The 13051-nt window shown below is 28.1% G+C and overlaps 1 protein-coding gene across 1 annotated transcript in view; it reads right to left on the minus strand.

The window, feature by feature from the left end:
- Positions 1–11533, minus strand: part of LOC126896759 (zinc finger RNA-binding protein) — a 23341-nt gene extending 11808 nt beyond the window's left edge. The window contains exons 1-8 of the mRNA XM_050669810.1: positions 11241–11533; positions 10381–10520; positions 9798–9898; positions 8404–8554; positions 8111–8340; positions 7309–7497; positions 5351–5453; positions 5109–5285 (exon numbers count right to left, since the gene is read on the minus strand). Coding sequence (XP_050525767.1) covers positions 5109–5285; positions 5351–5453; positions 7309–7497; positions 8111–8340; positions 8404–8554; positions 9798–9898; positions 10381–10520; positions 11241–11290 — 1141 coding nt within the window. The 5' untranslated portion in view covers positions 11291–11533. The remainder of the gene's footprint in view (positions 1–5108; positions 5286–5350; positions 5454–7308; positions 7498–8110; positions 8341–8403; positions 8555–9797; positions 9899–10380; positions 10521–11240) is intronic.
- Between the last annotated feature and the right edge of the window lie 1518 nt (positions 11534–13051).

Consider the following 13051-nt stretch of genomic DNA (forward strand, 5'->3'; position numbering starts at 1 on the left):
AAAAAAAATATTTTAATGAATTGCCTAATGCTTCATTTAAATCATATAAACATGAAGGTCAATCAGCAAACATTAATCGTTGCTACAACTGTGGTGCAAAGGGTCACCGTTCTAGTTCTTGTCCTGATGCTAGTAAAGGATTTAAGTGTTTTTTATGCCAGGAATTTGGTCATAAAGCATCATCATGTTCTTATCGTCCATCAACTAGTCGACCAAATACTGATAGAAGTCAAAGAGATGAAAATGTTAAAATACAAGTGAATCAAGTTATTGATGGCATATATCCTACTAATCGTATAAGTAAATTAGTTGATATACAAGGTGTAGAAACTAATGCTTTAGTTGATACTGGTAGTGACGTGAATCTCTGTCGAAGGTCATTTATGTTGAAGTTAGATGAAATTACAATTCGTAAAGATAAAACTTTACTAGGAGGACCAGGAGGAGTTAAGTTCTACACAGAAGGTGTATTTACTTGCAAATTAAGTGTTGATGGATCATCATATACTACTGATATTTATGTTGTTCCTGATGAAGCCATTACATGTGACCTGTTAGTAGGAAAAGTTATATTTCAAACAAGTGCTGAACTGCACATAAATCCTAAGTGTGTGAGAATAACTAAATTTGAAGAAGAAGAAAATCAAATAATGTCTATTAATATACCTTGTAATCAGCTCAACATAGGTGCATCAACTTATAAAGAGGAAATTAATAATATAGTGAAAGATTATGAACCAAATAATGTAAAACATGCACCGATTGAAACAGTTATTTTACTAATGGATGAAAAACCTGTATATCAAAAACCACGGCGCCTATCTCCAGCGGAAACATGTGAAGTTGACAAACAAATAGAAGAATGGTTACAAGAAGACATTATTAGACCTAGTTGTTCTGACTATGCTAGTCCAATAGTTTTGGTCAGGAAGAAAGATAACTCTCTACGTCCCTGTGTAGATTACAGGATGTTAAATAGGAAAATAATCAAAGATATACACTCTTTGCCATTAATAGATGATCAAATAGATAAATTACAAGGAGCTTCAGTCTATACAAATGCTTTTGTGGAAGAGAGAGATGAATTACGTAAGGAAGCACAAGAACAAATTTTTAAAGCTCAAGAAGAACAGCGTAAAACTTTTAATAAAAAGNTATTAAGAGTACACCTCTTTTGTCACACCTAGTGGGCAATATGAATTTTTGCGAACCCCTTTTGGACTGTGTGTGTCACCTCCTATTTTTCAAAGATATATTAACTTTGTTTTCAAAGATTACATTCAAAAGAGATGTTTATTAACATATATGGATGATTTAGTGATATTAGCTAGTAGTTATGAAGAAAGTATTGAACTTTTAAAACAAATATTGCAAACTGCTTCTGAATATGGACTACACATTAAATGGAGTAAGTGTCAGTTTTTACATACAGAAATTGAATATCTAGGATATCGAATTTGTAAAAATACTATAAGACCTTCAACATTGAAGACTGCTGCAGTTATAAATTTTCCTTTACCTAAGTCAACAAAAGCAGTGCAAAGTTTTCTGGGTCTTACTGGGTACTTTAGAAAATTTATAAAGGACTATTCATTGATTGCTAAACCTTTGACTGATCTATTACATAATGGAGCTAAGTTTAAATTTGGAAAAGAAGAACAAGATGCTATAAATATGCTGAAAAGAAAACTGGTGGATAATCCAGTGTTACATATATATAATCCTCATGCTGAAACGGAACTACATACCGACGCAAGTGCTAATGGTTTTGGGGCTATATTGTTACAAAAGGATGCTTATGATGGTAGTTTTCATCCAGTATACTATTCTAGCAGAAAGACCAGTGATGCCCAAAAAAGATATCATAGTTATGAACTAGAGGTACTTGCTATTATTGAAGCATTGAAAAAGTTTAGAGTTTATCTCTTGGGTATACAGTTTAAGATTGTAACTGACTGTGCTGCATTTACAATGACAATGAAAAATAAGGATTTGGCGACTAGAGTTGCAAGATGGGCTTTACTGCTTGAAGAATTTAGTTATACAGTTGAACACCGAAGTGGATCTCGTTTACCCCATGTTGATGCTCTTAGTCGATATCCTGTATGCTTAGCGATTGAAAATGAATTTTTGATTAAATTACGAAGAGCCCAAAAGATGGATTCGGAGATTAGCGCATTGATGGAAGTTCTAGCTGTTTCGACTCATCAAAACTATTTAATTGAACATGATCTACTGTACGAGATGAAAGATGGCCAAAAATTGTTTGTTGTTCCTAGATCCATGCAAAAGGAAGTAATCAGAAAAGCACATGAAATAGGACATTTTGGATGTAAAAAAGTTGAAGAACTATTGAAGAAAGAATATTCCATGTCAAATATGAAAACAAAAATTGAGAGTATTGTAAGAAATTGTATTCCGTGTATATTGGCAAGTCGAAAAAGTGGTAAGCAGGAAGGTTACTTGAATAGTATTAATAAAGGTGATTTTCCATTAGTTACCTATCATATAGATCATTTGGGACCATTAGCTGCTACAGCTAAAGGATACAAATATATATTTGCAGTGATTGATGGTTTTAGCAAATTTTGTTGGTTATTTCCTACCAAGACTACTACATGTAAGGAAGCCATTGATAAAATGAAAACTTTGTCTACTACTTTTGGGAATCCAGAAAGAATTGTGTCAGATAATGGAGGAGCTTTTATTTCACAAGAATTTTCTGATTACTGTAGAAAAGAAAACATCCAACATGTAACAATTACTACAGGAATACCAAGAAGTAACGGGCAAATAGAAAGATTAAATGCAATTATTATTCCAGTCATTACCAAATTAAGTTTAGATCAGCCCGAACATTGGTACAAGAATGTTGCTCACGTACAAATTGCACTAAACAGCTCCTTTCAGAGAAGCATCGGTATGACACCATTCAAGTTGACATTCGGTGTTGAGATGAGACATCCTCAATATTTTGAGTTGACTAAAATAATTGAGGAAGAATATACAAATGCTTTTGTGGAAGAGAGAGATGAATTGCGTAAGGAAGCAAAAGAACAAATTTTTAAAGCTCAAGAAGAACAGCGTAAAACTTTTAATAAAAAGAGAAAGGAAGCACATAAGTATCACCTAGGTGATTTGGTTGCTATTTTGAGGACACAATTCAAGCCACTTTCCAAAATTCATAAAAAGTTTTTGGGCCCATACCAAATAACCAAACGTAGAGGACCAGACAGATATGAAATGGTCAAAATTGGTGAGTCTGAAGGTCCCATTAGAACATCATCTGGTGTTGACTATATGAAGCCATGGAGCCAAATAGATACAGATGATGAAGAAGAGATGGAAAACTGTCAATCAGTCGAGACGACTGATCAAGAAGAAGGTCGAAATGTGGGTACTATTGGTATCTAGATGGCACCACTTCCAGGGTCTGGAGATAGATAGTGGTATCAAGTACATAGAGGGAGATTAAATCAAGTCGTGAGTCGGCTAAGACGTGTCTCTATGTATATTCTGTAGTTTATAAGTGTATTCTGTTTTATATAATATTTCTGTGTTGTGTGAATATTTTATATAGAGTTTTCGTGCGTATTTAAATATATATGGGTTATTTTTGTTTGTTAACATTTAATAGAGTTTTTGTGTATTAATTTATAAATATATAAATTAAATAATATTATTGCGTCTTCGCTCTGTTCCTGTAATTGCCTGTTTGCATTTTCCCACATATATATATATATAATTCTTAATTTATTAGCTAATAATTACTATTTAGGATCATCCTTTAGTATTTATAAGAATGTCAACTTTATTATTTTAAATGATAACATATATATTCAATTAACTTATAAAATTAAAAATTATCTAATAAAGAAAATGACAGTACGTTAAAAGGGTTTATTTTAAAAAGTAACTATTAAATAATAGTTAATAAGCTAATAAATCAAGAAATATAAATATTTTTTAATATTGTTTTTATTTTTTAAGTAACCGAATGGTTTATATATACATAAAATAACACTTATTTTCATTGAAACTATTGGAAAATTTTAATTTATGAAAAGAGAAATATTGTTTGATTTCAAAAACTCTAAAATAATATATAGTTAAATAACTTCCCTTAAGGAATAAAAAATGTTAACATTAATTTTCTTATTTGAAAGCCACTATAAGTAATTATCATATTAAAATATGATAAAAAAATTTACAAACAATTTTGTATTGTATTAATAGTTATCAATGACTTTTGTATAGAGTAGAATAATTGAAATTAAGTTTAAAAACACTTAGCTTAATATGCCTAAACAGACAAATGGTTGATAAGATAAAAAAAATTATAAGAACACAATTGTTTTTAAATGTATTCTTTATCTTATTAAGGTAAAAATAGATTTTCATATTTAAGAAAATTAATGTTAAGGTTTTTTATCCCTTTTTCTTTTTTTTTTTTCACGACAGGCATTATATGGGCCGCCCTGGAACTGCAGTGTAGCATTACTTCAGGGCGGCCCACGCCGTCTTAATAATTCACACCACCACATTGCGAATCAGCCCAAAATTAATCAAGAGCTAATTCACAATGTGGTGTGGCCCCTCCCGTTAACCGGATCCTGCAGTGGGAACCGTTAGGGAGGGTTGGCAAAATAACTTACTAACAAAGACACAAAAGCAAGAACAAGAACCTAAGGTACCGGCCTAAACCAGCGCCTCAAGTCCTCCTGTGCCGGGAAGGCGTGGCTGCCTCTGTCTCAGGCGTTCCGCTTCCTACTTCTTTAATAAGACGGATTCGGCGAACGCCTGGAAGAGCTTTTACGACTCCAGACTCCTCAATATCAGGTCCACCATGGACCCGACTCGGAACGTGGACCCTAGTCGAGACTCCAAAGAGTCCAGCTCCTGGGCCCACGCCTCGCACCAGAAGAAGGTGTGCAGAGCGCCATCATCTTCTCCTGGGCGATCCAAACAGTGGTCGCACGTCGGTGCGGCTACTTTACGAATACGGTGTACGAAATAAATAATATATTAAGACTGTCATTGAAATATTAAAAATTAACATCCTCTTAACTTTCATTAAAATTGTTATAAATAAGAAAAAAATATCTCACCTGTCTCATCTTTGATTTCTTCAATATACTCCATTCCAACTAATAATACATCATTGGAATCATTTGCAGAAATGTTATTAGCCATTAAGGGTGTCACAGGTTTAGGTTCTATTTTTATAGGAGGGGCCATCATAGAAACATTTGCTTCTACTTTTGCAACTGAACCCAATTTTCCAGCTAAATAAATAAAATAATTTAGATTTTCAAACACACTTTTTTTTAAATTAACTTTAATTACTAACCAGGAATGAAATTCACTTTAGGAGCTGCTATTTTAGAAATAACTGCTGTATCCTCATTAGGTGGTGGAATTGGTTTTCCAAGTTTAGTATGCAAGTTATAAACCTTAAAAAAAATTTATGTTAAATAAGGAAATTTATGAACTCAATAAACAAAACTAAGCTTAAAATAGAATTTGAAGTCATCAGATAATAAAATCAACATTCACTATTCAGAGAGCTGGGTGTAGAATAATGTTATTTCATCATTTAAATATACAAATAAAATAAATTTACGACTTTAAAATTTGAATATTCACTATGCAAGTGTGTAACTTGATACAAAATTTTGTTATTAGGAGAATTTATTAAGAATTAATTTGTGACACTATGATTTGAAATATAAATAAATAAATAAATATATTAACTTGGCTAACCATGGAACACTCGTTGTAGACATAAGATAATGTTTCTAATTTTAGTAATAAAGATTAGAGATAATCATTTCTGTAAAAAGCGCGTTAAACATTATTACTGTCCATGGAAAATAAATCGCATACTGTTACCATTAAATCACATAATAAGACAGTGTTACTGCCTTCCTTTACATAATATGGACTAACATTCGACACCATAGGATAATTGTAAAAAAAATCAAAATTTAACAAACTTCAAAATGCTGTATAAATGTAACTACTGAATTAAAATAAGAAATTATGATATCAAAATTTGTCTTTAAAACTTATCTATAAAATGCCTATCTTGAAGTCTTAAAAAAATTAATACTTAAAATATTTTTTTTAATTGAGAAAAATAACATAAAACATATTTTAAATATAGTTCTATATTGTAAAAATTGATAAAAAAAAAAGTATAATATGTTATATAGATCATACGTTATATGAGTTGTCGGGTAGATCTGTTCCAACCTGTATATATGCGAGTACCATTGATGTTTAGATGGAATCACTTCCATACATATATATAACTAGTATAATATATTGTAAATATTACAATTTATTTATCCCATCAAATAAAGGTAAATATAAAAATTTACAACCTCTATTAAATTATCAAAATTCCTATAAATATTTGACATACTGAATAAAGAAAAATAATATCTCTCATATTCAATTGTTACAAATACAAAAGAAACTCTACTATAATTAGGATGTAGTATATTGAGACAAGTATAGATTGATATCAGATGAACAAATTCTTCTTGTAAAAAGATATTTAATTGGATATTAAAAATATCATATTAGAAGAAAGATAATTGACTTCTTCATAAATTTTATTACGATTCAGTTTTTCAAATAAGTTATTTTAAATTGTAAAAAAAAAAAAGAATCCAAATTAGCCGTTTTTAACAATAATTTTTTGAGATATTTTCCTTAATAAAAATAAAATTGAGGAATTTTCTTCAATTTTTGAAGGGCAATATCTTCGATTAAATATAATTAGGGTTCTTTAGAACAACAATGACAGTTTAATAAGAGCTGAGAATTATTATGGACACAAAAAATGGAAACATGGTAAAATCAATGTCTTCTCACCTTTGTATAGAAGCTAAAATTCAGTTTAATTTCTAGTCATACTTTAAACATTTGAAAAAATGTGTTTATAATCAGATAAATTGCTCAACATAAAATTTCAGAGAGCTGGGTATAGTTATTTTTATCATCATATTAAGTCTAGTAAAAATTATAGAGATTAACAAAGTCAGTATACAAAACTCCACAAAATACATTCAGAGAGCTGGGTATAGTATTTATATCATCATTTAGATTGGTAATTTAATTTAATTATAATAAGAAGTTTTTTAATAAAACTTTATGAGACAATTATCTTAAAATATAATATAACGTATGGCTCAGATAATATCACTCAACATTTAGTTTCAGAGAGCTGGGTTAGTAATATTTCATCACTGCAATTAATTTGATACACATAAAAAAAACTTTAACACAATACATCATTACTTTTTGATGTTTAGATCCCCTTAAATGAGCTGCATAAGAATCTGCACCAGTGCAAGAAATATCACATAAATCACAATGAAAGACTTTGGTGGCAGGATTATTAGATGGTTTACTAGTAGTAGTAACAGATAGCTTAGCATTAGCTTCACGCTTTTTGTGTTTTTGTCCATCAAGATGTTCTTTGTAAGTCTACAAAACATAAACTGTTTTTAGTAAATCTATAAATTTAATTATAACTCATAATGATTTACGATGAACATTAGAAATAAATTCAAATAAACCAATTTTTTAAATTATAGTATCAGAATAATTTAAACTTATTGTAAAATACATAATTATACATTTTAAGAACTATCTATTTTATAAAGGATATAATATAATAAGTCTTACAATATTTTTAACAAATTCAGTCTTATTTTTATTTTTAAGTAAAATATGACTCATAATCAATTTTTTAACCAAGTTAAAAAAATATTTTCAGAGAAATCTATTTTACAAATTTAAACTTTTTTGAACTTTTAAAATTGGAAAAATTATTCACTTTAGTTTCAATGCGTACAACATTTATGTTGTAAACACTGTTTTTTCTATAAATTACAATTGTAAATTAAAAAAAAAAAATGATGAGTACACATTGTTAAGTCAGAAATGGTTAAGTTATAAATGATTTGATTTATCAGCTAATATTACAAAAAATTCCAAAAATTAAACAAGGTTACTTCAATATTATTCTTTCAATAACAATTTATTCGATGTTAAATAAATGAAAATGACAAACAATTAAATTCTTTAATTTGATTACCTGTGTTCCTGCACAACTTATACGACAAACTTCACAATAATGGATTTCTTGAGATCTATTAGCAAAATTTATCCTATTACCACCTTTAACACCCCCAGCAAATCCAGATGTATTTTTCTTAAACCAGTTTTGTCTTTTCTGAGCATTATTAGGACGTATTTGATTTTGATTTTGCGTTGGAAAATTAGTATTTGAATAAACTGCTGCCTCATACCCAGGTACAGTTGATGCTAAAATAATTTTAATAATAATTTATAAAAACTAATTAAAAAATAAAACAACCAATTTTATACCTTTAGTTACTGATTGATTAGGAGTAACTGGAACAGGTTGTTGTATAGGATAAGTCACTTTTTGTTGCATAGCTGAACTTGTAGCATAAGCAGCTGCATTCACTTGACATGGTTTTTTGGCAATAACACCAGTGGTATAGGTGGTAACTGCCTAATATTATAAAAAATAGTCTTATATTATAATTTAATTAAATAATACAAACACTTGAATTAATATCAACAAAAATACTGGTTAGAAATTATAACTTGAAAACATTACTCAGAAAAGATTAAGCCATAAATGGAATCAAACTGATTTCATACAAAATACAATATTTCATCATATATACATACACCAATTTATAAAAAGGATCTTAACATAATAAAATGTAAAAGTCATACTATTGTAATAAATTTAGTTACTCTACATTAATAATTATTAATGATTATATTTCAACAATTTTCTTAGATAAAGAAATTAATATGTTAAATTAGCTTCTAGTGATTACTACACATTAATATTTTTCAAATTGCCTAACTATCAAATAAATTTTAAAAAATACCATTCTTGTCTAACATTATTTAAGTGGGAAAATAAGATTATATATGTGTCCATTATTATTTTAAACATAATATAGTTAGTAATTGAAATTAGGATACCTGTAGGATTGAACTCAAAAAACACTCATATCTAAATATATGATAGATATAGTATAATTGTAAAAATTTATATCATAAAAATCATTGATATTTCCCAGTCAATTTGAAAATATCCAGACTTTCCAAGATTTCTTAAATTTTTAACAACCATGTACATAGTATAATACTACATAAGGTAAGAAATACAATTAATAATTGGATTGAAAGATACATAGTAATGGTACATGAAAAAAATTATAATAATAATATTGCACTTTATATTTTCCAACATTAAAATTTTAAATAAAGATATCTTAGGACTTTTAACAGAGTTCCATTAAGTTTAAATTTTTAAAATACTCAGACTTTACCACTTATTCTACTATGTTCAAGTTTGATTTTAAAATGTGATAAAAATACTTATTGAAATCATCAATTTATCAAATACATATAATACTATTGGTTCAAATAAAGCAATATAAAAATTTTAAAAAATTCTTCGCGTTGACTTATGATATGAATTTAATTACATATAAGTTTTTGAGACTAATATCAGAAAAGATTAAGCCAATGTATTAATCAGTATACATTTCATACAAAAGTTTTTCATCATATTTAAATAATTATAAGTTTGTTACAAAAAAAAATCATAAAGAAGTGGTTAAACATAACATTAGTACCAAATATACATTAAAATATTTTTATAAACAATTTATAATTGAGAAAATTCATAATAGATGAATTCATGTACTAACATTTAAATTTCTAGTACTTACTTGATATGGAGCATACTGAGGCTGAGTTTGATAAGTTTGTTGTGGTGGGTAAGTATTTTGTCTTGTGTCATAAGCAGCAGCACTGTTGTAAGCAGCTTTTGCTATTAAAAAATGAACATAATTAATAAAATTCAAAGAACAATTTTAACTTAATTACACTATTTAATTTTACAATATAAATATAGAATTATTTATTCAGTATATACTATATTGCCTTATAAAAACTCTTTCTTATGTTGTCCTAAAAAAAAGGAAAACTTACATAGCTATTACAACAAAATTAAATCCAAATACCGAAGCAAAATGTGTTCTTGAATGTATTAGGTAGACCACATTTTAAGAGATTTTAACCTAACTAGAAATTTAAATTTAAAAAGCATACAACTAAGAAAATGCTAAAAAACAACTGACTAATTTCGAAAACTTCAAAATAGACTTTTCCAAGAAATTAAAAAAAATTCTAAAGAAAAAGGGGTCAAGTTTTAAATATGAACATTCAGAACAAATATTAAAAAAATAAACTTTATGGAATATATCATGTAAATACCTCTTGTTGTTCAAAAGACTTTTTAATATAACATACCATAGGCAGCAGATTGTGTTGCTGCAGCAGTTTGATACGATGCTACATCATAAGCAGTAGCAGCAGCCCGTGGAGTAGTATAAGTTGCAGGCGGAACTGCATATCCTGGTTGTGGAGGTGCTTGATAACCAGTAGCAGTACTAAAATTTAAGCAATGTAAATATAGGGCAAAATAAATACAAAATTATTAATTTTAAGATAAACAAAATTGCAGGGCATTATTTTAAATTTCATTATATAGTGACAACTTATATTTCTATGCCTCTAAAAAATTATCATTATATCACAACTTTATTGTTTCAATGGAGCAATTTTAAACATTCGATCATTTAATATCAACCTTTTTAAAAGGTCATTCATCTAAAGGGGTAATTTCTCTTTCATAATCTAAGGTAAAAGGGAAGATTTAATTCTTTAGAACGCAGTTCAAATGAAAATTCAAAAATCATAAATTTGGGATGTATTTAAGTCATTTCAGGTGTACAGCTTTAAAAATTAACGATAGAGCTAGGCCAAGGGAGGACGACAGGGGCGATCGCCCCTTTTAAATACACCAGTTAAAAAATAAATTTTAACGTGTAAAAACCCAGGTGTCGTGGAATTTTAATTTAAAAAAATTACAAAATCAGTTTATTCGGAAAAATTTTGTAGTTTCAATAATCATAAAAACCTTTTCATTATTATGTATTATACAAAAAAAAAAAATTGAATACAATATATATCTTCCCACTAGTGACCTCGTGCAAATTATAACCTCTGTCCACCAGTTTTAAACATTGAGATGTTATACTAAATAGCATAGACTCTTTTAGAATAGTTAGTTATCAATGTCATAAATTACAATAAAATAAAATACTTACGCGTATTGGGTGCCGCCGTGGGTGAATCCAAAATAGTTGTTCGCAGCCATTTATGCGACAATCAATATACACTATATTCGATAGAAACTATGACGTTCAGTACATCACAATTAATTAAAGAAAAAACACTCATATACAAAATAAGCTTTTTGTAATAAATTGCTTACATAAAATATCGAACAATTAATTAATTCTTCGTTGAGAGTACAAATTTATAATTACAATAAAAATTTTAAGTTTCGGTGACGGCAATAAGTACTCGGCGTCCAAATACAGATAGAAAATGGCGTCAATTACCCCGGCAGTGCCGGTCATTAAAAAAGCGCTTGCTGTCATGCCGTAATAGTATGACCAACCATTTTACAAAAAAGCATTGCCAACCTAAACAGGTCTTATCATTATTAGACCGCCCATTGTGTAATTATACTTAGCATAATTACAAACTAAGATAAAATTATTTAATTTATTTCAGTTCATAGTATAATTATACTGTTATTAACGGATGAATCATACATTTTAAATATTAGAAGCCAACAAGTGTATAACTTAACCCACTATTATAAATAAGACAGGTTACTCAATAAGTTAACATTTTCTTCACTGCAGTTTGAAAAACGATTTGTTACTTCGAAAACAGCTGTCTGAGCATTGCGAGTTTTACAGTTAGCGCTCAAATGATCAATTTAAACTAATCAATGTTTAGTATAAAATATAACAAAATTAAAATTTTTAACGGAAAACAATTATCTAAATATAAACAGTGTATGCCAATTGCTTTATATAAATAATTTATGTGATTAAAAAAAATTATACAGATACATTTTAAATAAACGTATCCATGAATATGTCATTAAATAACTATTTCTTAACTATATTCACCTATAATTAAGGACCAAATGTTAATAAGTTTCTAATATAATAAATTAATATTATTATTAATAATATATAATAATTTACTTAATTAATAGTATAATTTCAACAAAGAGTTTCTTTATAAATATTTTGAAAAAAAAAATTATTTATTCTTGATAAAATATTAATTTATATTTTTTCATTATGGTATCAAAAAAATGTAGTATACAAGGTTGTCAGAGCAGTAACAAATCAAAATTTGGTGTACCCAATAACTTAAATAGTTTATAGAAAAAAAAACTATAAGAGTAGAGTTTTATAAAGTTAATAGGGTATATTCTATACATTTTAAAAATTATAACATAATAAGTACACGGTATTCTAGAGAAAGTCAAAATAAACATTCTGCAAGAAATTTTGCAAGTTAGAAATCTTCAATTTTGAAATTTTTTCTACCATCAGAAATTTCTATAAAAAATGGAAATTTAATAAAATAAATGTATAAAATTGTTTTTATGATATATTTAAAATAGTTTATTGATAATAATGTTTGCCATCAGTCATAATTAGAGACAAGATTTATAAATATTTAAAAAAGTTTAAAATTTAAAAAAATTAATAAAACAAAAAAAATATGTATTTTCTTGACTAATAATGCTATATAAATTTATATGCAAAAAGTTACTTAAATCAATCACTTTAACACTTGGACCAGATATAAAGCCACGAATAAATGTCAGTATGTCATTGTGCACAACACCCTCTGTTTTCCAAGCAGAGTTGATGGCGATACTGGTAGGGGCTCAGAACCTGCTGGTATACAAAAATAGGAAGATAACTATCTTAAGTGATAGTCAAGCGGCTTTGAAAGCACTCTGTAAGGATCAGGTGAATTCAAAGCTGGTCCTCGAATGCAGGGAAACTTTAGAATCACTATCGAGGTTCAACAAAGTTACATT

This window comes from Daktulosphaira vitifoliae, unplaced genomic scaffold, assembly GCF_025091365.1.
Source record: "Daktulosphaira vitifoliae isolate Bord-2020 unplaced genomic scaffold, ASM2509136v1 Scaffold_1, whole genome shotgun sequence".
In the NCBI taxonomy this organism is placed as follows: Eukaryota; Metazoa; Arthropoda; class Insecta; order Hemiptera; family Phylloxeridae; genus Daktulosphaira; species Daktulosphaira vitifoliae.